The sequence below is a fragment of the Balaenoptera ricei genome, chromosome 5 (genome assembly GCF_028023285.1).
Source record: "Balaenoptera ricei isolate mBalRic1 chromosome 5, mBalRic1.hap2, whole genome shotgun sequence".
Taxonomy (NCBI): domain Eukaryota; kingdom Metazoa; phylum Chordata; class Mammalia; order Artiodactyla; family Balaenopteridae; genus Balaenoptera; species Balaenoptera ricei.
Genome location: NC_082643.1, coordinates 39,729,742 through 39,755,654, shown reverse-complemented (window position 1 = coordinate 39,755,654; position 25,913 = coordinate 39,729,742). Strand labels below are relative to the sequence as shown.

General features: G+C 38.1%; 1 protein-coding gene and 1 pseudogene across 1 annotated transcript in view; both read left to right on the top strand.

Moving 5' to 3' along the window:
- CPE (carboxypeptidase E) overlaps positions 1 to 25,913 on the top strand; it is a 109,597-nt gene that overhangs the window by 64,715 nt on the left and 18,969 nt on the right. The window contains exons 2-3 of the mRNA XM_059923967.1: positions 16,968 to 17,164; positions 18,842 to 19,009. Of these exons, the coding sequence (XP_059779950.1) occupies positions 16,968 to 17,164; positions 18,842 to 19,009 (365 nt within the window). The remainder of the gene's footprint in view (positions 1 to 16,967; positions 17,165 to 18,841; positions 19,010 to 25,913) is intronic.
- On the top strand, positions 13,114 to 15,489 carry LOC132366717 (ubiquitin-conjugating enzyme E2 K-like; annotated as a pseudogene).

Genomic DNA, 25,913 nt, shown 5'->3' with positions numbered 1-25,913 from the left:
GTTACCTTAAAAGAACTGCAGCATGTCACTGGATGGAAAATTTCATCAGTACAAAGGAGACAAAGTGAGGGAGATACAGGTGCTGAAACATCTCCTGACCGCAAACTGGGGCCTTTGCACCAGATGCCCAGCATTGCTAGCGTAACCGCCTATCCTGGTTTGCTCAGGATGGACTGGTTTATGACTGTTTCCCTGGAGTAATTAATCATTGAGAACCCTTGTACTCTCAGGAGTCCCAATTTGGTTGGTTATCTGCTGAATGTTGAAGTGTTTTTAATGGCTCAAATACGTAAGTATTGTTTATCCAGAGAAGTGAAGCAACTTGGAGAAGAGGTGGCTCGTGTATATCCTGAACTCATAGAGAAGGCTGATCAGCAGCACTTGGTGGATCTCAGCTTTCCTGTGACAGAGGACATCACAGTGACTCAGCTCCATTTTGCTAAAGAACGATGCCATCATTTGAATGTCCTGTCAAGGCCTGCCTCTGGAGTAGGCCACTCAGCACTCGCAAGCCAGCTCCACACGCTCACTAACTCTGTTTTCCAAGTAGCAGTCTAGAACCAATAATAGTAACTTTCAGTGTGGGCATTTTCCATAAGGTCCTGGTTTCAGTTACTCTCAATTATTTAACACATCATATTTGGGCTTTCTTTACAGATCCTTTTTATTTTCCTTTGACTCCACTCAGAATCTTGGGTTTGACTTTCATCACTAGCTGGAGGGTGTGGGTTATGGTTGAGGACCTATGGATATTTTGACCACACCAAAATGACCTCTGTTGCTTCCATTCTCTTGCTGCTGCCTTAGTAGGTTGTGGATGCAGATGTGTTCAAGGTGACTTTTGTAAATGGTTCTAATCATTGGTCATCTCTGCTGCTAAAAAAAAGGGAGTAAATTCTTATTATTCAAATAGAATTTCTGGTTTGGCAGAACCTTTTAAAATTTCCCCACTAAGGACAGTTTCTTTCTACAGCAAAACAGTGAGTTTTTTATTCCAAAATATAACTGCAGGTTTTGCTTGTTTGTCCACAGTAGTGCTTCTGAGTTTCCTTCCAAAACTCCTCAAACCTTTCTTTTTGTAATGTAAATAAACTCAGCATACAGGGAATTCATACAAAAGTGCCAAATTCGGTTTCCAGATTTTAACAAACAAACAAACAAAAAAGCTGTAAGGAGTTTAGTCCTGTGTTCTTCAATATGGTAGCCACATACAGCTATTTAAATTAAAATTAAGTATAATTAAAAATCCAGTTCTCAGTTGCACTAGCCACATTTTGGGTGCCCTCGTGTTACTATACACAGCACAGATATAGAAGATTGCCACCAGTACAGAAAGTTCTACTGGATGGCGATGTCAAAGAGGAATAGGCAGAGCTTGTATAAACAGTCCTTTTATTCTCTGGTGAAAATATAGTTGATCAACCTGAAGTGTGTCTTCAGTTCTGAGTCTGTGCCAGTGAGTCAGAGCTCTAGGAGACACCCTTGTGTTAGTTTGAGGAAGAGCAATGAAACCTAAAAGTGGTCCCAGAACTCAGAACCCAAGGTCTAGGAGACTTGAAATTTTATGAACGTTAGGTCTACGTCTGCTTTGTTTTCCATTGTAATTCCAGGGCCTGGCTCATAGCAGACACTCAATAAACACTTCTGTGAGTGAATAAATGAAAGAACTCAGCAAAGACCAATTAAAGGGTCCTTAAGTACAAAGATGTGAGCATCTCTTGGGGTTTGGATCATTTTGAAGGTTCTCTAGGAATTATGAGAAGGAGCAGGTAAGAGTCATTGGAAGTGTCTTCCATGTAGAAGTCAGAAAAAAGAATTTAGCAAACAGTTTTCTGAGTGCTTCCTCCTTTTTCCTCTCTTCCTTCTTCTCCCGTCTCTCCTCCCTCCTCTTCGTCATCATCATCATTATCAAATAGTTAACCTTTTGGGGCATTTATTACATACGAGCCATTATGCTAAGTGCTTTTAATAGATTTTCTAATTTAATCCTCCCAGTAACCCTATGAAGTAGTATTATTTTTATTCCTGCATCCAAGTTGAGGAAACTGAGGTACAGAGGATAAATACCTTGCTCAAAGTCTCCCAGCTGGTAAATGATGGAATACAGATAGAAATCTAGCCTGTCTGCCTCCAGAGCTTGCATTTTTAACCACTTGGAGAGGTACTGCATCTTCTTAAGCTGGCAACCCATTTGGATTTGAAATGTATTAGAAAAAGAAATAACTGTTGATTGAGGTGGAGCTTTGGGGGTGATGATGACCAAGTGGGGAAAACAGGTCACAGGTTAGATGTAGTCCCACTTGTTTATTTATGTTTTGTTGCTTTGGTTTTTTACTAATAATAAAAGTTATTTTAACTTTGTCTACATTTATGGTTCTTTATCCTTTTTTCTAATAGTATGTAAATTCCTTTTATCTTTTTTTCTTTTCAGACTCAACAGAATTTATATTTTATTAATATTTCCTATCTTAGTGGTTAATTTTTGCTTGTAGCTTTGAAAATTCCCTACCTTCTTTTGTTGATTTTGATATTTTCTTTGCATTTGAAAAAATAAAAGAAACAACAAAAAAGTTAACAGTTTTTAAAAAATAGTAGCAATAATAAGTTACATATCGTATTGGAAAAATATTCCTTTCACAGTTATATATCCATGAATAGATTTAACAAGAAAGGCGCAGCTTCTCTGTGAAGAAGGATGTACAGTTTTATTGAGAGGAGTTGAATAAATGGAAACTGAATTCACAGAAAAACTTAAAATCATGAAAATAGTAATTCTTCCAAAATGAATGTGCATTTTTAATGAAATTCCAGCCAGAGTCTTATGTTTTTAAAATGAAGGAAATTATTTCCACTTTTACGTGAAAGAATGAATGTATCATAATTCCAGAGAAAATCTTGGAAAAGGAAAATTATATTGTCTTACCAGCTGTTAAAATATACTTTTAAGATTATCTAATCAAAACAGCATGGTGTAAAGTCCAGAAAGAAATAACTAGTAGTATAGAAAAACATCCAGAAATAGACTAAAGTATATATGGAAATCTAATTTGTGATAAATGTATAATTTAAATTCAGGGGGAAAATGATGTTGGTGTAATTGGCCTCCATCTGGAATGAGATAAAGTTAAACACTACCTCACATCATATACATATATGGAAGTGGAATAAAGATCTAAATGCAAAAATTAAAATGATACAGTAATAGAAGAAAATTTAGGATTACATTTGTTTAATTTTTCTTAAAAGAGAAGAAAAGTCTAGATGCCATTTAAAAAAAGAGTTGGATAGTTTTTGACTAGCAAAATTAGGAATTTTTATGTGGGAAAATATGTGACAAAAAGTAAAAAAATAAAATTCTAGACTGAGAAAATATTTGCAAGACTGCATGATAAAGTAGAAACTTGTACTTAATGTACTATGAGCTTCTATAAAAAATAAGAGAAACAGAAACGTGATAGAAAATAGGCAAAGCTTGCAATTAAGCAAGATACATATGATGGAATGCAGATGGCCAATACAAATGAATGAAATATAGGAAAAAGGTTCAATTTCTTTAATAAAAGAAATACAAGTTAAAATTAAATTGAAATTATTATTAAAATTAAAAACAGACAATAAGCTCCATTGCTGGCCATGGTCTGGGTAAACAGATACTGTCTTACATTGCTTATGGGCGTGTGAATTGCTATAACCTTTTTGGAAGAAGCTATTGAAATATACGTATCTATCTGTGTAGATAGAACTGTATAAATTTTTGTTTTCTTTGATTTCATGCAATTTCATGTGCAATTTTTCTGGGTTTTTTTTGTTGTTGTTGTTACTTAATTATGTTCCCAGAAAAGAAATTCTTTCTCTTGTTGGGCTTGGGATACAGTTATTTTTCTTTTTCTGAGCTGTTAAGCAATTAGAAAATCTTTTTAAATGGAAAATTTTGATACACATGATGATTTGTGTCATTAAACTTGAAAACAGACAACTTTATTTTGTTCACCAAGAAATGTTTCAGTAAGACTGTTTTTGACAAGATATCTCAAACCATCCAAATACAAAATCTTAAATAGCTTTAAAAGAATTGTGAATAAAAACAATGATAGCAAAAACAATAATAAGGTTCAATATAAAACTTTTTGTTGACATTTTGGGATTCTAGATATGGTTTATTTGTGATCACATGAAATTAAAGATGATTAGTTAATATTTAGGACATTATTTCTTCATTGTCTTTATTTCTTCATTGAAGCCAGGTGGCTTATATTTTATTTAGCAGAACATTTCAGTATTATTTTTACTTTTGAATGCTTGTAGAACATTTATTTAAATTAACATTAAAGAATCCCTAAGGGAAGGAAAAATTAAAATACTAATATCGATACAAACTAATATAAAATATTATAAGATCAGAAATCTCTAGTCTTTTGGGGGCCATGTGTATCTGTTTAGTTGTCTACTTGACCTCGTATGAGATTTTGTCCCTTATTTTACTAACCTCTTCTCTTCATTGCAAAAAAACCCCCACAAATTCTCTATAGGTTTTATCTTAGTCTTTGAAGAAATAAAAAGGGTAGCAGAAAATGGGTGAGATGGAGTGGGAGGTAAAATCAATAGTTTCAATCAGTGAAAATCTTGAAAGTACTTTAGTGAGAGAACTATAAACAAAATAAAAATATGATAGTACATAATCCTATACAACTCTGATTACTCAATTTATTCATAACTATAATAAAAATGTAACCCTGTGTATAATTATTTAATGTATATTTAAAGTGTAAACATTGATATTAAAATTGAGAAGAGCAGTGTACTTTCCTATGATCTGAATAGTTCCGGAGCATTATAGGGTTATTTCAGTAAGCCCTGTAATAGTCTACCATCTTCCTGCATCTAACATTGGGTTCAGTGTACACCAGCAGATACTTTTTTGGTCATGCAGTTTAGCATTTATTGTGAATCTTAGACCTAAGGCCATGTCATGGCCTCCAGAATTATGCTGTGTCCCTTTGGGGAGGTAGGCACTCAGGTTGGTTGGAGTAACCCAACAATAAGAAGAAGCACTCAAGTTTCTAAAGGGTTTTTTTGTTATTTAAAAGTCAGTCTCCCTTGCTCTTTCGCTCTCCTACTCTTCATTTTAGAGGTTTCAAATAGTCTTTCTACACTGAAAGAGTGGTCCATAGACCAGCAGCAGTATCCCTGAGGAGATTATTAGAGCTTCAGGCTCTCAGGCCCCACTGCAGACCTACTGAATCGGAATCTGCATTTTAACAGGATCTCCAGGTGATTCACATGCACATCCAAGCTCGAGGAGCCTGCCATACGGGATAGGTTGACACTAGGCTGAAATTATTATCTACACTCCTGGAAGGACTGGTTAGTTTTCCAAACCCACTTACACTCCATAGCTCTTTGAAAGATCCCAACGCACCTCATATTCCTGTTGGAAGCTTCTAGCTTCTATATGCCTTGAGTAGAGAAGATTGTTCATATTATCATAACAGCGTGGGTCATGGGCAATATTATTTCCATTTATTGGTTACCTACTATTTGTTGGGCATGGTGCAGAATGCCTTGTCTATATTTTCTCATTTAATCCTCAACAACTCGACAAAAGAGGTTTTAGTAAGCCAATTTATGGAAAAGAATACTCGGGTTCAGGGAAGGGGTTGCTTGCAGAAGTTTAGATATGTTAGAGCTGAAATTCAAACCCAAGTTTGTCTCATCAAAGTCCATGCTCCGCACCTCCCCAACTTTTTAAAACAGTGCCAAGTTGCTGCTGTGCTGCCGTGTTCCATTTGCAGGAAGGAAGTGCATGCAATAGTCTCCTATTTGTCTGGAACAGAAAAGAAACCTGTGTAAGAGATTGATATTTATGGTGGCTATGATTTCCCCTCTTTCTTGACACATAAATGTTTAGTATAATATTCCTTAAGTTTGTAAGATCTTCGCATAATTTTGTGGATTTTTTTTCCTTGCAAATGTGAGGGAAGAGAATTCATAGTTTTGTTTAAATCAAATTCTCAAAAAAAGTCCACAACCCTCAAATTGTTAAGAACGATCACCCTACTCAGGCTGTATCCTGATGGAATTGGCTGTTGGAATTCCCACCTGTCTGCTGGCATTATCGAACTCCTCTCTACCTTTAGACTTTCCCTGCACCTGCCTCCTTAACCACTCCTTCTCAATCCTGGAAGGGCATCAGAATCACCTCTAGATCCTTTAAAAAATACATGTGTTCAGGCCCCTTCTCAGACCTTTTGAAGTATGATCTTTGGTAACGGAGCTCAGAAATCTGTATGTATAGGAAGTCCACAAATGATTCTGACCTACAGAGCCGTTAAGTCAGCACACTTTTCTTTAAAATCTTTGAAAAAAGAGGATACTTCATGCATGCCCTGGTATGGAGTAATCTCCAGGAGGGAGACCTGGGGTAGACTCAGCCCTCCCACAGGTGAGTCATCACCAGCTAGGTACTGAGGCAGCACAGAGACCAGACTCCATTTGGCCCTTTACTCATCTTTGAAGATTCTGCTGTGTTGCCCACTGCTGCTGAGACTGGTATATGTTTAGCACTGCAAGTCTTTAGTTATGATATTGCAAAAAATAACATCTTGAAGATGTTTTGACAAATAAATTTGACTTTTGAGTTATTCCTGAGAGAGTTAAAAAGAAAGTTCCAAGGAGTTTCTGGGGAGAGATTGTTCAACTAAGCTTTTACATTGCTGATTTTGCTTTAGGTAGTTACTTGTGCTACTACTTTATCTGCTTATTAGCAAATTGAAGTTTTTCTTCTTCATTCATCTTTGTCTGCTAGAAATGCTTGTCATTTTCCACCCGTACAGGTTCTGATGACTTCACTTTACTCATCCTCTCAAATATTCATCTTTGAACTAAGATTAGCTCTTTGTTCATGGGCATAAAGAGAGATGATTGGTAGAAATGGACTCGTGTTTTTCCATTACATTTCGTAATCATGTCTTAGTTCACTATGATGATCCACCATTTTCTCTGTTTCAGAGAACTATCAAAATTGTCAACTATCATGTATTGAGGGCTATGATTTGTATAGGACAAGTTTAGAAGCTTAAACACCAATAGTTTGTCAAAGGTCCTGTTTCAGTGGAATCATAGGATGTTTTAAGAGACCATCCAGTCCAACCTCTATACCGTATCTCTGAGATAGCTTTGGGAATTAATGACTTCATTGCAGCCATTCTGTCTTCCAAGAGCTCTAGCTGAAAGAAAGTTTGTTCTTCAGCTGTATTAAATGCTCTCTCTCTCTGAACTTTCTAGTTTCAATTCTAGTTTTGTCCTTGGACTTTTGCAGAATCAATCAAATCCTTCCCCACATAACAACCTTAGGAAACTTAAACTTCAACCTTCAGAAACTTGACGCTGCTCCTAAATTTCTCTTCTCAAGCTACAAAATGAGTTCCTCATAAGCATTGTTTTCCAGAATAAACATACCAGTCACAACAAAATACGTTAGTGAGAGAGTTGGCAAAGACCTGAATCATAATCACTTGTCTGAAACTGGGTCCTTTCCTGTTTCCTTTCCTCTCTTCTAGTGCCAGTTCATTTAATTCTGTTCTGTTCCTGGCCTCTTAGATAAATTTAACTTTACATTTTATTTTATTTGATAAGAATACTGGTGAAAGCAGAATCTTCTAAGAGAGTTATCTAAAATAACTAGAAATTAATATTTCTGAAGGATGCTTTAAGGTCCAAAAGCCACCTTTGGTAAATGAGTGCACAAAGGCATCCTGCCAAGCATTTGGGGAGATCCATAACTGTTGCAGTGCTTTAAAGCAATTCTGTGATTAGTATTACAGAAAGATAATCTATCATGAAACTACATCATTAAAATAATCTCTGCCTTATCTCATTTCTGTATTAAAAGTTCTCTGTGTTCACTTCAAGATGCTCTTAAATCAAAGATTTTTCTGAATCTAAAGGCTTTTGTAGGCAGTCTCTCCTCAGTAATTATAAAGTGTTTCATGTTACTAATTTTAATTTTAAAAACTTTTTAAAATTTATTTTATTTATTATTTTTGGCTGCATTGGGTCTTCGTTGCTGTGCGCGGGCCTTCTCTAGTTGCGGCGAGCGGGGGCTACTCTTTGTTGTGGTGCGCGGGCTTCTCATTGCAGTGGCTTGTCTTGTTGTCGGAGCACGGGCTCTAGGTGCGTGGGCTGCAGTAGTTGTGGCACATAGGCTCAGCAGTTGTGGTTTGCGGGCTCAGTAGTTGTGGCTCAGGGGCTCTAGAGCGCAGGCTCAGTAGTTGTGGCGCACGGGCTTAGTTGCTCCGCGGCATGTGGGATCTTCCCGGACCAGGGCTCAAACCCGTGTCCCCTGAATTTAACACAACTGTGCCACGAGGGAAGCCCCATGTTACTAATTTTAAATAACTGATTTCTGTGAGTGGGCACAGAAATTATATTGCCTTTTCCACTGTAAAGATAGCCTCATAGGTCAAGACTGTAGGAAGAACAGAGGAACTTTGAAAATGTGAAACTGCTGACAAATATTTTAGAAAAACTATTGACTAGGTTAAATTTTTTTCATTGATTTATTATGGGCAGATTTAGAGCAAAGGGTGATATAATCCAGTGCATTAGTCCCTTCTGGGATAATTAACTCAACCAAAAAAATTTCCCACTTCTCTCTGTCTTTCCTTCCTCCTAGAATGAATGGATGATGGTGCAGTGCTTTGGAAAACAGCTCTATCTCAATATAAGAAAAAACCCAAACAAACCTCTTTTAATTCTTCCTTAAACATAAAGAAAGACAGTAGAGTAGAAGCTAATCTGATTATATTTCTTATCATGTGTTTGAAAAGTCTTCAAATTTCCTAGACCTCAGATTCCCCTTCTGGAGAACTTATGAGGAAACTGGGAGCCATACATCCCAAATAACTGCTGTCCAGTGGTGTGCTGGAGTAGGCTTGTACTGGCTTAGGAGACCTATTTTTACTATTCAGTAAATTTGTGAGCTAATTGACCTCACATAGATAGCTTCAAATTGGCCATGGTGGGAGTATTTACACCATGGAAATTGGCATATGCTACAGATCAGAGCTGGTTGTTAAACATTTACCAGCTTCTCATTGTATCTGGCATACTCACGTGAAAACAAACATTTTAATTAAAAAAAATTGAGCGTATTCATTAATATTAGAACTCTTACATTGTTTTATGGACTTGTATGGCTAGAAATATCTTCTGGTCTTTTGTTTAGCCTCTTTCTTCAAGTAGAATATTACTAGAAACATTCTGGATGTCATATGTAAGAAAACTTTAAAATTATGTGTAATGGCTAATACTTCATATTTTCAAAAACAATTCTGTAATGCATCTCTACAGAATAATTCTTTAATGTATTCTATTTTGACTGCCCATTAAAAATCAGGTTTCCCTTTCAAGATGTCATTTAATTTAATTACTTAAAAATATTACTCTGAAGGAGGGAGTGAGGGGAGATAATATAATCTTCTAATTCTGTAATTTCTTCTGCAACTGTTTTTTATCCTTTTGCCTTTCCTTGGTTTCTCTTTCTCCCTTCCTTCTTTATTTGCTCCTCATCTCTTCTGTAGAAGAGGAATCATTTTTTATAAGCATACCCATACTCTTCCATTGTTTCTTTGGACCCTGAAGATTTGCATTTTTTTGAGGAATTTGCTTAGCATTTTAGGTTGCTAAGATGTGCTAAAACAGGAGCCAATTTATGACATATTTGTCCACGAGTCCTAGGAAACTTGCAGGGTTCATTCTGCAAGAATGATTTACAGGCTATAATATGTTAGAATGTCAAACAAGTGGAAACCATTACCAGCACTAACGTCTTAATCCCAGTTTCACAACTGAGGGAGGAAGGTCATCGATTAAAAGGTCCATCTGTTCCAAAGGTGTGTCTGACTTGCTTGCCCAGTGTTTTGTGAGTCAAGTCAGTTCAGTGATTGTGCTGCTTGTGTAACTGCTTATCAGTTTCTCAAAATCATTGGTTATGAGTGCATTTTACCATGATATCTTTGAGAAATGGGGTTTTGTTTTTGGATGCTATAGTTGTTCAGCAATGTGTTTAGTATATTACTTGTGCCTGGAACATATATTTTGAAATTGTCCCTAGCTCTAAGAATTATGTAATCAGTGAGTTAAGTATATACACTTCGAATGAGTTAGTGAACTTATATTTTGGCAATAATTTGATGTTGGAGGATTCATCTCAGTGTGAGTTTCATCTCTATTTACAGGATGAAAGAAGAAGGGTTCTGTTACTATGATCAAGTTCTTTCTTAAAATACCCTTAATCTACTTATATTTTCTAAATAATGACGCTACACCTCTTAGATAGAACTTCACAATTTACCACCCACTTTCACATTTATCTCATTTTCCATTAGATATTTTCCCTCTGCAGTTTTCTTCCCATATAAGGTCATTGAATAATTGACTCTGAGATTTGAAAGGGACCTTAAATGTATCTGATCAGTTACTCTACCCAATAGTCAGCCTGTCTGTTAGCTATTTCGAGGAGGAGAAAATATTAGAGAGACTAATTGGGTCAAATAAGGAGGTGAAAGTAAATTTTGCTTTTTGTGGGAAAGGCAGACAGTATTTTTTTACTTTTGCCCCTTTATTTGATCATTTTTTTCAGGATCAGCCTATTGAGTATGGATTCTGCTTCAGAGTCTCTCTGGTCACCTTGAGACCATTAATTCTCCCATTTGGGGGCTTTGCCAGTCTGCTGTCAGCTGCAGACTTGCCTCAAATGCTGAGCCTAAGGGTGTGGGGTTCTGGGGTGTAAAATACTTATGTTTTATTTTTAAAGCAATAGAAATTCCTTTCCTTCCTTCCTCCCTCCCTCCCTCCCTCCCTCCCTTCCTTCCTTCCTCCCTCCCTTCTTCCCCCTCCCCATCTCCCTCCTTACTGATTTAATTATTTCAAATCACATCAATATACAACTGGGGCAACTTAAGAGTTACAACAAGTATGGAATTTAAAATTATTTGCTTGCTCCAGGTGGGGATTTATTATTTCTGACTTCAATAAAAGTTTGGATCTTATGTTAAAAAAATCTTATAAGTTATCCTTATCTTGTTCTGATGAAAATACAGATCCACTCAGGTACATTAATTGTTCTACGACACAGATGAGAAAGATAGAAACGCAGCCCAGCCAGGCTGAATGTGGTTTGTGAGTTGATTGTCTTTTAATGCTAGCTTGATTGATGACTATGTGCCATGTGAAGTGACTGGAAAACTGATAGTTACACAAAACTGGAAAAATTGGTGCAACAGGGAAACTGTACTTCCTGAGCCAATGTGATGCAGGCTGTGCAAGTGTGATTCCTCAGGAACAGGATAACTACTTCGTAAAAAGATAGTGAAGAAAGTAAGATGAAGGTAAAAACAACTGTCCCCCAGTGTACTGGGAAGAGTGCCTGCTGCCTTTTCCTCCCGTTGCCAGGAGAGAGATGAGCCAGTGCCAGGGTACACATGCGTCACCAGTTATAAACACAAGGAATGACGTCTCGGTTAAACCTGGCATCTGGTCCACACAGACACTATAAACAGGAATGCATATGTCATCCTGTTGTAAACTCTATAGCCATAGAAAAGAAAATTAAGTGCTCAGGAAAAGCTGTCACCCCTTTGTTAAACAAATTGAAAGTAAATTGAAACCGAGAGGCTTATTCCAAAATCTTCCATTTTATCTCTATTTCTGGATTAAAGATTATGAAGGCAAAGTCTTGTCAGAACCCTTTGTTTAGACCTTACAACAAAAACAGCCTTAGGGAACTGCTTGCCTGGAGAGCTTTATGGTTCTCTGTGACCATGGAGATTAATCTTTTTGGGAAATCAGCTATCCACAGCACTGCTGCCTTCCTCCCCGAAGAAGAATTTCCATTCCTGTCTGAGAATACAGGATGGGGCAACAAGCATTGAGGACTCGGGGCGCAGCCTCCCTGACACTGCCTCAGGCCCCCTTCAGTTATTCAGTTATTTCCTTCACTGTTCCCGAAAGGAACATCTCAAGGGTAAGCTCTACTCTCAGCCATGCTGCTGGGAGCATGGGATTTAGAAAAAGACCATTCCTCTATTCATTTAGTCATGAATTTATTTAACTGATATATCTGTGCTCTCACTGTGTCTCAGACTCTATGCCAGGCACGGGTGATGCACGCGTGAGCTGACATAGACACCATCCCACTACGTACAGTGTGGGATGGGGATTAAACACATAATCACACTGACTAATGTACATTTTCCAACTGAGGTATTAAAAATAACAAAGGAACTGGACTTGGATGAAAGATACTCTAAGGAAACCAGAGTTATCCATGATCAGAGGGATGAGAGGGCAAAATGTATGTGAGGAGCAGACAGCATCACAGAAGAGTCCTGTGCTGAAGGAGGTGTGGCTGGAAGACGGGAGAGGAGATGGTGCCTCAGGAGATGAGAGGTCCTCAGGCCAGGCCCCTTGGGGGTTAGAGATCCTACTGTTCTTGTGAAAGTAAGGTTCTTGTCTCCTCGCAGAAAGAATTCAGAAAGGAGACAGGGAGGCTAAGAAAGTAAAGTGAGAGTTTATTTAAGCAAGAATACGCTCTCAGAGGGAGAGTGGGCAGACAGGTGAGGAGCAGCCCTGGGTTTCTTTGGCAAGCCGGTTTTGAGGGCCATCCAAATGAAGGGGTGGGATTTCACTGGGGAAGGACAGGTTTGGGGGTCGTATTCCCTGATTTTCATCCCAGCTCCACATTCCCAAGGGGAGGAGGGATTTCTGTCCTTGTTTAGCTTTGATTGAAAGTGTCTTAGCTTTGGTGCATGATGGGAATTTCTTATCTGCAAGGCTAATTTTATTGTAAGGAGAGCATAATGAACAACAGGTTACATGCAGACACTGGAGATTCCTGCCCTTTCCCACCTTTCTTTGTCTGTCTCCAGGACACTTATCACCCCAAAATGTATGGTTTCCTTTCAGTCTGGAAGTTCCTGCTTTTCTTTATCTGCCCGTGAACCCCCACTGTTTACAAGAGGCGTGGTTTCCTGTCACCTGGCCCCTGCCCCCCTTTCTCTGCTCACACCTAGCTACCTGCCTGCTCTAACACTATGGAGAACTTTGGTGTTTATGGTGAAGGCCAGTGGGAAGTTAGCTGATGGATTTTCAGGTAGAGGGAACTGGATGAGGACTGTATTTTGAAAAGATAGCTCTGGCTTTGGGAGGAAAAAGGGCCAGAGAGAGGCCAGAGAGGTGGTGGTAACATTTCATTTTGGAGCCTTGAAGCTGGTTGGTTTTGGATCCAAAATTCCTGCATGGTTGCCTCCCTCCTAAACACTGTTCGCATGTCAGTGCCCTCCTCCAGACCCTGCGTTCCTTGAGTTCAGGAATGCTGCCTTACTTGCTTTGGGGGTCCCTGTAGTGTCTGACACTGGGCTTTGCATACATTCAGCAAAGGCTGTATTTAAACTGTGCCTCTTCCCCAACTCACAAGACATGTCAGTCGCCTTAAAAGATCACAGCCCTTCTGTATTCTGGTGACAGTATTATCTAGCGATCTAATTTATTCCTGAAGACAGAGGAAGTGTATAAAAATATACTTTCCTTTTCTTTTGCTAACTCATATATGCCTTGCACTTTATTTCCATACGTTAATATCTTCTATGAAATGACCTTTAGAGTCTATCTTTATGTCAACCTAAAGCATTGCTAGTGTCATTACTACCTCCTTACAAATATAATAGACATATTGGGGAGATTGGTTCCTGAGACTTCCTACAGAGCAGGAAGCAAAACCACATTGGAAATTTTCTGACTCTGGAAACATAAATAAATAAAGCAGTGATATGGAGTGGTGCGGCCTGTGGCAGACTGGAAAAAGCACGCTCTATCCCAAGCATTCAAATTCAAACACAAGATAGGCTCTGATAGCCAAACAAAACACTGGGATGCTAAGTTTAGCTAAGTGACTATGAGTTCGCCATTTCTCCTTCAAGTGATTAAAGAATTTTAGTTTTTTAATCCAGAGGAATAATAGAAAATTTCAATGTGCTCACGTACTCATTATGAGTTGTGGGCCAAGCTCTTCTGAGTGACCAAAGCTCCAAAGTTGTGTTGGGGTAAAGCGGCAGGACCAGAAAGCCTCCAACACCGCAATCTTCTCTAATAACTTTGGGAGGCAGGCTTCTGAGAACCCCCTGGCTTCCTGGTCTCTTGTTTTCTTCCATAGTGGACTGGTGCAGTTTCCCCTGTGCCTCAATCCCACTAACACACACACTGAAGGGGTGAGTTTGACAGAAAGGAGGAAGATGATGATGACTTGAAATCAGAAGCGAAGAAAACATCTCTTCCCACATGCATACCTTCGGCGCGTGTCCCTGGAGGTGGTTTAAGTGAGGCTTTCTTTCCCTCCAAGTGAAAAATGAGGGACATATAAATACAGCCCTGACCCTGCTCCCACTTGATCCTTAGATTAAGATTAGCTTCAGCTCAGTCCGAGAGGTCACACAGGACATGGTTTCTGCAGCTGGCGGTCACTCAAATCACACACCCAGGAATCTTATGCAAAGAATATTTAGATAACATATTTCTAAGAGAAGGATCATTCCAACTTCTTTTTTTTAACCAGGGGTGAGCAGTCCTAGTGATTTTGTAAATGGGAGGATCTTGTTCACTGCAGAAATTGGTCCTGTTGGATGGATGAAGCAGAAAGGAGCAGAACAATAGGATTAATTAAGATTATTTTGGATTTTGGTGGCCGGGCGCGGAGGTGATTCCACACTCAGGAAAGCGCGGCGGCAGGGGTGGTATTGGCAGCGTTCGTGTGCTCGGGTGTGAATCGCCGAGGGAGGAGGCGGTGGAGGAAGAGGCGGCGGGGGTCGTAGCGGTGGCGGAGGAGGCGGGTACGAATCAGCTGCGGGCGGAGACATGGGCAACATCGCGGTGCAAAAATCAAATTAAAGTAGATCTTGTAGATGAGAATTTTACAGAATTAAGAGGAGAAGTAGGACCTCCAGACACACCATATGAAGAAGGAAGGTATCAACTAGAGATTACAATACCAGCAACATATCCATTTAATCCCCCTAAGGTCCGGTTTATCACTAAAATATGGCATCCTAATATTAGTTCTGTCACAGGGGCTATTTGTTTGGATATCCTGAAAGATCAATGGGCAGCAGCAATGACTCTCCGCACGGTATTATTGTCATTGCAAGCATTACTGGCAGCTGCAGAGCCAGATGATCCACAAGATGCAGTAGTAGCAAATCAGTACAAACAAAATCCCGAAATGTTCAGACAGCTCGACTTCGGGCACATGTGTATGCTGGAGCACCAGTTTCTAGTCCAGAATACACCAAAAAAATAGAAAACCTATGTGCTATGGGCTTTGATAGGAATGCAGTAATAGTGGCCTTGTCTTCAAAATCTTGGGATGTAGAGACTGCAACAGAATTGCTTCTGAGACATAGAGCTGCTGATATAGTCAAACTTGCCCCTGCCTGAGGAGCATCAACATCTGCTATTTTTAGGATTCTGCGTAGATTTCTTCTAAACTGGCATTCTTGCCTAATGATGTTATCTAGGCACCATTGGAGACTGAAAAAAATCTCTGTTCTGTAAATAAAGCTAACTAAACGTCTCTGTAAATTAAAAAAAAAAAGATTATTTTGCTGCCATGCTCTGCAATTTTATTACTCCTCCTAAAATGCAATGGAATAGGCAGCATGATTTATGTTTGAATTCTGGGACCTTGAGCAAAATTTATCCTCTTTGGCTGCATTTCTACGATAATGATAATAAAACTATCTGTCTTCTGTATTTTAGTGGGCTGTTATAAAGAGAAAACTAGATTATGTATGGTAAAGCACCTTACAATGACAAGACAATGTGATGTAATAATAATAATATTAAAAATTAATAGCAAACACATAGCACTTGTTTTTTTGCCAGGCACTGTTCTAAGCACTGACACGCATTATTTAACTTTGTAATAACCTTATGAGGTAGAATCTAGGATCTCATTTATAAATGGGGAAACAGAGCCGCAGAGAGCTGAAGTAACTTCTTGAGGCCAGCCAGTAAGAATTGGTGCCAGGATTTGAAACCACCCAGTCTGGCTCTAGAAGTTAATGCTTTTAGTCACTATGGTTTAAAAAAGAATTTTAAAAAAAGTAGATTTTTAACTAAATCAGAAGACCAGCATTTGAATCCTGGGTTCATTGGCTGTGTAACTGAAGTCAGGCCTCTCAAGCAGTCAGAACTTTAGTTTGCTCACCTTAAAATAGAGATGGGTAATAATACCTATTTTTAGCTGTTTGGTGGGGACTAAATAAGAAAACATGAAAGTTCACTGTTTAATGGTAGGACGCACACGATGTACTATTATTAGTTATTGGGAGGGGGTGTATATTTGTCTGCTCGGGCTGCCATAACAAAATACCACAACAGACACTTATTTTCTCACAGTTCTGGAAGCTGGAAGTCCAAGGTCAAGGCACCTGCAGTGTTAGTTTCTGATGAGGCCTCTTCCTGACTTGCAGGCGGCTGCCTGCCTGAGGAGTCCTCACATGGCCTTTTATTAATGCATGTGGAAAGAGAATCTTTGGTGTCTCTTCCTCTTCTTATAAGGACAACAATCCTTCTGGATTATGACCTCATTTAACCTTAATTACCTCCTTAAAGGTCTTATCTCCAAATACAGTCACACTGGAACTTAGGGCTTCAACCTATGAGTTTGGGGGGCGCAATTCACTGCATAACAAATGGGAAGCTGGGGAGAGAGAACTAGAAGGACAGAAGGGGCATTTGGAGTATTTCATTTTTAGGGCAGATTTCTTAGGCGTCAACTGTGGAGGGCAAAGAAGTTATCAGCTGTGTGTAATAAATTAGTAACTATACAATATTTTTTACACTGTATGTCATTTGCCTTCTCTTTGGTGCGATAGAAAAAGTCTCCATACTATCTATTTTTGTGCTTTTAGGTGAGCCTGAATTTAAATACATTGGGAATATGCATGGCAATGAGGCTGTTGGACGGGAACTGCTGGTTTTCCTGGCCCAGCACCTGTGCAACGAATACCAAAAGGGGAATGAGACAATCGTCCAGCTGATCCACAACACCCGGATCCACATCATGCCCTCCCTCAACCCTGATGGCTTTGAGAAGGCAGCATCTCAGGTGGGTGTGGGCCAGCTCACAACAGGGCATGCTTGCTTTTTTTTTTATGGTTTGTACATATATGCTCATATATAAGGAATATACGCTCACATGAAGCTTACAGATAGTGCAGGGGCGGGTATAAATGATATGGTGTTTAATTTGCTGGTAAGGAAAAAGTGCAGAAGGTAAAGGATGGTGGGCGAGGGTTTCTTTAGCAGAGATTGAGAATGAGAAATTTTGTTAGTCAGTATTAAATTAATGTTTTGTTTTCGTTGTTAAATGAATCATATTTATTCATTCATGTGTGTGACTAGGTAAGTTTCTTCCTAAAAATCTAGAAGTTTGAAAACTACTGCCATGTATTGAAGAGTGAGGCCATTGCTGTCTCTGAATGAGGCGATATCATAGCGCCCTCTACTGAAATCAAGGAATGAGGATTTTTGGCCAATGTTTCACTGATGTTTAATCCTTATCTATATGCGATGTGTAAAGTAAAAAACAAACAAACAAACAAAAACAAAACCCTCCTACCTATAAATCAAAATTAATTTAATACATTTTAACTGTTAGAGAAGCTGGGAAGTAATTATGTTTTCACAGTTAAGTGTGCTCCCTGTTTTGTTTAGACAGGGGTGGAGGACATTTTATTTTCTACAGTTTGAAATAATTTTCTTATTTTACGGGAACATATTAAAGCATATATTTAGTATGTTAATCTATAGTTTAGAAGTTGTTTTGTACCTTAAAAATAAAAGATCAAGTGACCTGATTGACCTTGTAAGAAACCCAGACAGTGAATTTCTGTAAGTATAATATTGATATAATTTCTAAAGTTATGAGAGAAAAATTCTAGTAACATAGAGAATTAAATTATTGACTATTTTAAGGTGATATTCAGAACTGTAAGACAGGATAGACAAAAAACTGTCATTGCTATTTTCTGTCTTACAGGTTTTGATTCCTCACAGTCTAAGGTATCTGAGTTTACATGACTTTAAGAATACGGGCATTATCTCTATATTAGCGATCTAGTATAATTTAATAGTAAAACAAGAAAATCTACATTATGGAATATAACTGAATATTCTGGAAATTTATTAAATTTCCAGATTATATCATTAGTGAAATGAAAGGTTTAAAATTGAACAGAAAATTTTCAGCTTACAAAGTTGAAGCAGAAGTTCTAGAGCTCATATTTTTTCATGAAGACTGTAAGAGAGAGGTATATTATTAATATGTAAACAATTCATGTTAAACTCATTTTAAGCATCTAACCTTCTTTAGTAATTTATTCTTTTGAATATTTAAAAGTAGTTGCTGTGCTTTTTGGAGGCAGTGAGTATTTTACTTAAACCAAGTACAGAGTGGCATGCTGTGAGACATGCCATCTACTACTAGCTAACACACATGGACTTTTTTTGCAGTTTGATGTTGAATATCTTTTAAATATAATTATTACTGACATTTAAAATATTGTTCGTTGAGAATATTTTCAAAATATCCATAATATATACCTTAAACCTGATACTTTCATGTGTATATCAGTAAGATGGTGAAAATGCCATTGTAGGAAGATACTGTTGAAATGAATAATCTTAATAAATTATTTTAAAAACCATTAATGAAGACCTTAAATAGATGGTAACAATAATAATAAATAACTGATGATTTTCCTCTGATTTTTTTTTTTTTCAGCCTGGTGAGCTGAAGGACTGGTTTGTGGGTCGAAGCAATGCCCAGGGAATAGATCTGAACCGGAACTTTCCTGACCTGGACAGAATAGTTTATGTTAATGAGAAAGAAGGTGGTCCAAATAATCATCTGTTGAAAAATCTGAAGAAAATTGTGGATCAAAACACAAAGGTAGAGAACATGTATGGTTTTCCTGGGTTCTGTCCTCCAGCCTAAGGAAAGATGTCTATTATCTTCATCACAATGAAGGACGCAGGAGTGTTGTGAAAGCTTGTATGGGATAGTTCACTACGGATGTGAAAGCCAAGGCTGGGATGCCTGGGGCCTGGAAACTAGTCCTGCCCCTAGAATTGGTCAGGGGTTTAGGGAGTGGGAGGTAGGGACAGGGGCAGGAGGGAGAACCCAGTTGTCTAGAAAGTCTTTTTGGCCTGTTCAGAGGCCCTTTATCAGCACATCTGATTAGCAACTCCTACAGCATTCCGCACTTGTTGACCTTTTTCTTATTTTCCAGAACTTTCTCCTCTTCTGCCTTGCACAACTGCACTTTCTCCTACCTCTTCTAGTGCCTTTCAAACCACTCCTCAGTTTCTTTCCCTGCTTCTTCTGCCTTGGCCTAAACGCTGGCCTTCAGGGTCCCATCTGCTACCCTCCTGTCTCTCCTTGGGTTTCCATCCTCTCCTGGACCTTCAGTGTTGTCCATTTTACAGATTCTCCCAGATCTCTTTTGCTTGCTCACTGAGTCCCTTTATCTAGTGACATCTGGGGCCTCAAGCTCAGCATGACCAGAAATAAATCATTCCCTAAGAAAACACTATTCTCTCATTTACTTGATCATCAAAGCCTTGATTTTTCCATCTCTGTCACCACTCACCACCCATGTAACCAGATCTTGGCGATTCGGCCTCCTGACACCCTTCAGCCTCTCCTTCCTCTGCCAACTCAGGCCCTGTGGGCTGCTCTGACGAGGAAGGGAGCCCCCATTCTTGTTTTGGGTTCAGCCTCTCCCAGCTCCATTCAGTCTTCTCAAATTCCTCCAGAGTGATCTTCATACACAAATTATTGCTCTATTGCTGAAAAACCCTAACCTTGCTGGGTCTCCACTGCCCAGAGGATAAAGGAAAAGACTCAAAATGTCAGAATAGTGTGATGGTTTAGTGTGGAGGCTCTGGAGGCAGCCACCTTGCTTCTAATTCTGGTTCCGTCCTTGCTGTGTGAGTTTTGCAAAGTTCTGTAACCACTGTGTGCTTCCTTCCCTTCATCCGAAGTGTGGACGTGACTATAGCATCCAGCCCATAGTGAGGTTATGAGGATTGGATGAGCCAGTACACGTGCGGTGCTGGAGGCCAGGACCTGGAATTGTTACTGCTGTGTCAGCATCATTGCTCAGTGCTCTGTTATGGACCACAAGGTCAGATGGACGCACACACCCACTAAACACTGGGTTTGAAGCTCATACCGTTTGAACACCATTTTCAGTTCCACAGAGGGGAGGCGAGCCCATCACGGAGGAACGGCAAGGACTGCTGGGGGCAGCCCCCACTGCGTCTTGTGTCTTTCCAGGCAGTTCAACTCTGGCTTATCAGCTTCTTCCAGTATCTTTCCTAAGTGAGAGCTTGGAAAAGATGGTGTCTCCATTTTATTACAGCTCCAGGGCCATTCAAGTTTCCCTTGGCCCCTGGCAGCTGCCAGCTCAGCCACTCTTTAATCTGGCTTTGCCATGCCATGTATTCCCTAAGCATACTGTCTTCTACTAACTTTATGTTCACAGTGCTCTTCCCTCTCCTTCCATGTCACCTCCTCTGTGAAGCCTTCCTCTCCTCCTCCAGACAGATCCTGTTGAGCATGCCTTTATGTTCTTTATGTATATTTCCAGTCTGGTGCTTATAGTTATATAGAACTTTATAGATGTTATATTATTATTTGTTTACACAGCTGTTTTTCTTTTTGATTCTAGATTTCAGTCCCTTGATTACAGGAATTAGAATTCCTATTTGAGTCTGAATCATAGTAGGCTTGAAGCCTATTATGAATGAGTGCAATCCAGCCTGGCAAGCAGATCGCAACACCAGCTGCTGGAGTTCCAGACACACACTCAGCACGTGGCTGGGACACTGGGTAGAGGGTCCAGGAGAGAGGGAATCTCAGCTTATTGGTCTAAAATTCTTCAAATTCTCCTGCCTATATTTAGAGTTCATCCCAGAAACCTGGGCTGAGCCTACAAGTGGGTACTGGTCTTTGAAAAGGGCTGCCAGGGGCTGAGGATTTTGGCAGAACTTGATAAGTGACTCACTTAAACACTCCTGTTTCTGAGTCACAGATTCGCAGTTTCTCAGCCCCTAAACCACCTTTCCCTGGAGAAGGGAGAGCTGGAAAAGCAAAGGGCAGGAGTAATTAGAGGGGAAAAGAGGGTAGTCTTGTGTGATGACCTATGAGGCCTAAGACAGAAATGAAAAACTGTTCTGGAAGCCCAGTGTGGATATCAGCCCAAACTTTCCCCCTTGCCCATGCTGTCTGTTAAAACTAAGAAATGAGAGAAAGAATATCTGTCACCTATCATAGAAGAATTGTGAAATAAACTCATGTTGACAGGATATGAGATTAGCAGCCTTCATGTAAGTGCCTTCATTTTCAGCCAGCACTGCCTTCCTCTTCCTCAATGGGACTTGTATAATGTTTATATTAGATGTTTTCATATATCTAGTTTAAGCAATACTTTTTAAAAAAGATGCTTGTTTAAGGCACTTTTAGAAAATTAGAGCTTTTATTTTAAAAAGTCTCAATGCCAATACTTTTTCTGGGTAAAGGTAAAATAAAGAAAAATGCATAAAAATTAAATTTTAGTCTCCTTTCTGGAACAGAAGCAAGATTTGTTTACATTTTACTAAATCTTCAGTAAACCTGCTTAAATCACGGGATGATATTGCCCATGTCTGGCTCATCTCCTTTTTCCATCTTTCTCAATTAGACAGAGACAGTGTTTGGACCCAGCCCAGTACAAGATACATAGTAGGCATTTCATTAATGTTATTACACATCACGCCTTTCTCACTTCCCCTTCTTGGCCTTGTAGTGGTGTGTGTGTATGTAGGTATGTGTGTGTGTGTGTGTGTGTGTGTGTGTGTGTGTATGTATTTACTGAGATATAATTAATGTATAACATTATTTAATTTGAGGTGTACAACATAATGATTTGATATTTTATATATTGTGAAATGATCACCATAATAAGTCTAGTTAACATCCATCACCATACACAGTTACACATTTTTTTTCTTGCAGGGAGAACTTTTAAGATCTTCTCTCTTAGCAACTTCCAAATATACAGTATGGTATTATTAACTATGGTCTCCATGCTGTACATGACATGCCTAGGACTTATTTATTGTTTAACTGGAAGTCTGTACTTTTGACTCCCTTCACCTATTTCATCCACCCCCAGCCTCCTGCCTCTGGCACCCACCAATCTGTTCCCTGTTTCCTTAGAGTGGTTTTAAAATCTCTATGGTTGTAGGAATCAGGGGTTAAATATACAGATTGCTTATTTACAACAGCCAAGATATGGAAGCAACCTAAGTGTCCTCAACAGAGGAATGGATAAAGAAGATGTGGTACATATATACAATGGAATATTACTCAGCCATAAAAGAATGACATTTTGCCATTTGCAACAACATGGATAGACTTGGAGGGCATTAGGCTAAGTGAAATAAGTCAGACAAGAGAAAGATAAATACTGTATGATATCACTTATAGGTGAAATCTAAAAAAAGAACAGTCTAGTGAATATAACAAAAAAGAAGCAGACTCACAGATATAGAGAACAAACTGGTGGTTACAGGGAAGGGGGAGGGGCAAGATAAGGGTCGTGGATTAAGAGGTACAAACTACTATGTATAAATAAGTAAACTACAAGGACATATTGTACAGCACAGGCAATATAGCCAATATTTTATAATAACTACAAATGGAGTATAACCTTTAAAAATTGTGAATCACTATGTTGTACACTGAAACTTATATAATATTGCACATCAACTATACGTCAATTTTAAAAACTGCAGATTCCTGTGATTGCTGAATCAAGAAGTCTGGGGTGTATATGCTATGGGAATGAGTGATAGGAAGGAATTTGCATTTTTACCAAGTCCTCCAGAGGCTCTCCTTGCTCTTCCAAACCTCTCTGCATGCAAGGTCTCTCCTGCTCCCCGGAGTTCTTCCTGCTAAGTCATTTCTCATCTGCTCTCCAGCTCTTCAGCCTGGTCACTTCCACCATTATCTGGGCTTGGTACATGAGCCTTGGCTTGGACTGCATGGAAACAGAGTGATTAAATCAAATAATTATATTAAATACTTGTCTTTAATGGCTAGAGTGGTGAAGAAAATGGAATAAATATAGCTTTGATATATTTTAAGAGCCAAAGCTATCTACTTATAGAGCATAACATTTGAACTATATTTACAGTCTTTAAAATGGAAGTTTTAAAGATAGGTCATAATTGGCTCTGGATTCTGTTAAGGGCTCCATCTAAGAGGTGCTCCTAAGACTTCTCTATGGATTAGTTAAATATGTGATTACAGTACCCAGGAGATTTCAGCATTTAGTCAGCCTAAAAGACTCTATTAATAGTCAAAGAGAAATGGAGTTCAACTTATCAAATTGTGGAGTTTGCTTTCTTGCTTTTGAACATCTAGTAACATGAATATTAGCAATAGTGTATGTATAGGAACTAACAATACGCTAAACCTAATAGCCACATATGACTTTGTGTATTCAGGACTGTATCTTTTTTTTTCTTTTTCTCTTTTAAAAAAACAGCTTTGTTGAGATATGATTTATATACCATAGAACTCACCCATGTGAAGTGTACAATTCAGTGGTTTTTAGTACATTCACAGGTAATGAGCAACCAATACCACACAGTTTCGGAATATTTTTATCATCTCAGAAAGAAACCCCATACCCTTTAGCTATCCCCCCCCTATCCCTCTACCCCCACTCCAGCTTAAACCACTAATCTGCTTTCTGTTTCTATGGATTTCCTTGTTCTGGCCACTTCATATGAGTGGAATTGTATAATATATGGTCTTTTGTGCCTGGCTTGTTTCACTGAGCATGTTTTCAAGGATCATTTATGTTGTAGCGTGTGTCAGTGTTTCATTTCAGGACTGTATCTTTAAATTTGTTTCAAAAAACATTTTCTTTAAAAACTTTTTTATTAAAAAATTAATATTTTATTATAAACAAAAAGATAAAGCAAATATAAATAAGCAGAAAAATAACCCATTACCCAACATTCTTAAATGACCACCATTCACATTTTGTTATGTGTCCTTCAAAATTATTTCTTACACATGAATCAACATATAAATATATGGAAACATGCCATTTTGAATCCTTTCAGGTGAATAATAAATACAAGAGTACAGTCCGCCACAGAATGGCGTTGCCTCCTGAGCTCACACTCAAACCTATCCTTCGCTCCAGGGAGTATTTGCTTGCTTCCTTATCCAAATCTACCTTATTTTTCCCCCGAGACATTGTGAAGTTCCACCTCCTTCCTGAAATCCTCAGTGATTCTTCAAACCACAGAGATTTCTGTCTCGTCTGAACTCAGTGAAATATTTGTCAGAGCCAATCACTGGGTTTTGAATAAATAGGGAAAATGGGGCAGATGTACAAACAAGAGGACTGACAAGAAATTCAGCAGTAAAAGAAACACTTCTGAACAGAATATTATAGAAGAATGTGTGATAAACCCATATCATATAATATTAATGCCATTCTTGAGCAATTGAGCCTAATAAACCGTAAATTCGTTGCAAAAAAGCATAAACGTTATAGATTTTTTGATTAAATTGTCCTATATTAGTTATTTTAAAGTTGATTTAAATTAAAATTTAAACTGGATTTGATTTAAATTAATTTAAACTTTAGAAACAAATTTAAGTGTGTATAAGAATTTAGTTTATGATAAGGGAGTGTTTCAGATTATTATGGAAAGAATAGATTATTCAATAAATGGAATTGAGACAACTCCATCTCACAAATATTAGCATAGATCAAAATAAAATCTAGATGTATTATGACTTAAATATAAAAAGTATGAACCTAGTAAAAGAAAACTTTGGTAAATCTGTCATTTTTGGAGTGTGATAGAACTTTCTAAATCCCAGTATAGAAAACTGGCATATGGTGGCCACTTAGTAGTTATTGAATAAAGGAATGAAATATAAAAGCAAAGGACAAGACCATAAAAAAAGATCAGTAGATTTGACAACATAAATATCTTAATGTTTTATATTTTAATTATTATTATTCTTAAATTTGAAAGGCAAATAAGAAACTTAGAAAATATCTATAATATGTAGTAGATAGAGGGTTAATGCTTTTAATAAATAAACAACTCTTGCAAATTAATAAGAAAATATACATTTCAATAGAAAAATCAGTTAAACCATGTATAAACATGTCACCAAAGAATAAACCTAAATGGTCACTAAACATATAAAAAACTGCTCTAGTTTTATTAATCAAAGAATGAAAATTTTAAAAATTCTATTTGTCATGTATCAAAGTGACAGACTTAAAAAACACATATCCCATGTTGGTAAGAGTAATTACAAATGACAGGTTTATTATACTGTTGCTGGGTATATTGTTGTATCTTTCAGGGGTGCAGTCTGGAATACATTTAAAAATTTCTTCTAAATGTGCTTAGCTTTTGGTCAATTCTTTCCATTTCTAGGGAAATTTCCCTTAAAAAAATATGGATCTGCACAAAGAGTGCAGCTACAAGTGTGTTCACAGCATTTTTTTTCATAGTAAACAAGTCAATACCCAGCAATTGGCAGTCCACTCCCCCCAGCTTTATTGAAGTATAATTGACACATAAAAATTGTATAGATTTAAGATGTACAGTGTGATGATTTGATATATGTATATGCTGTGAAATGGTCACCACAATCAAGCTAATTAACACATCCATCACCTCACATAGTTATCTTTTTTTTTTTTTTCTTTTGTGGTGAGAACGCTTGTGACGCTCTTAGCACATTTCAAGAACACAATACAGTA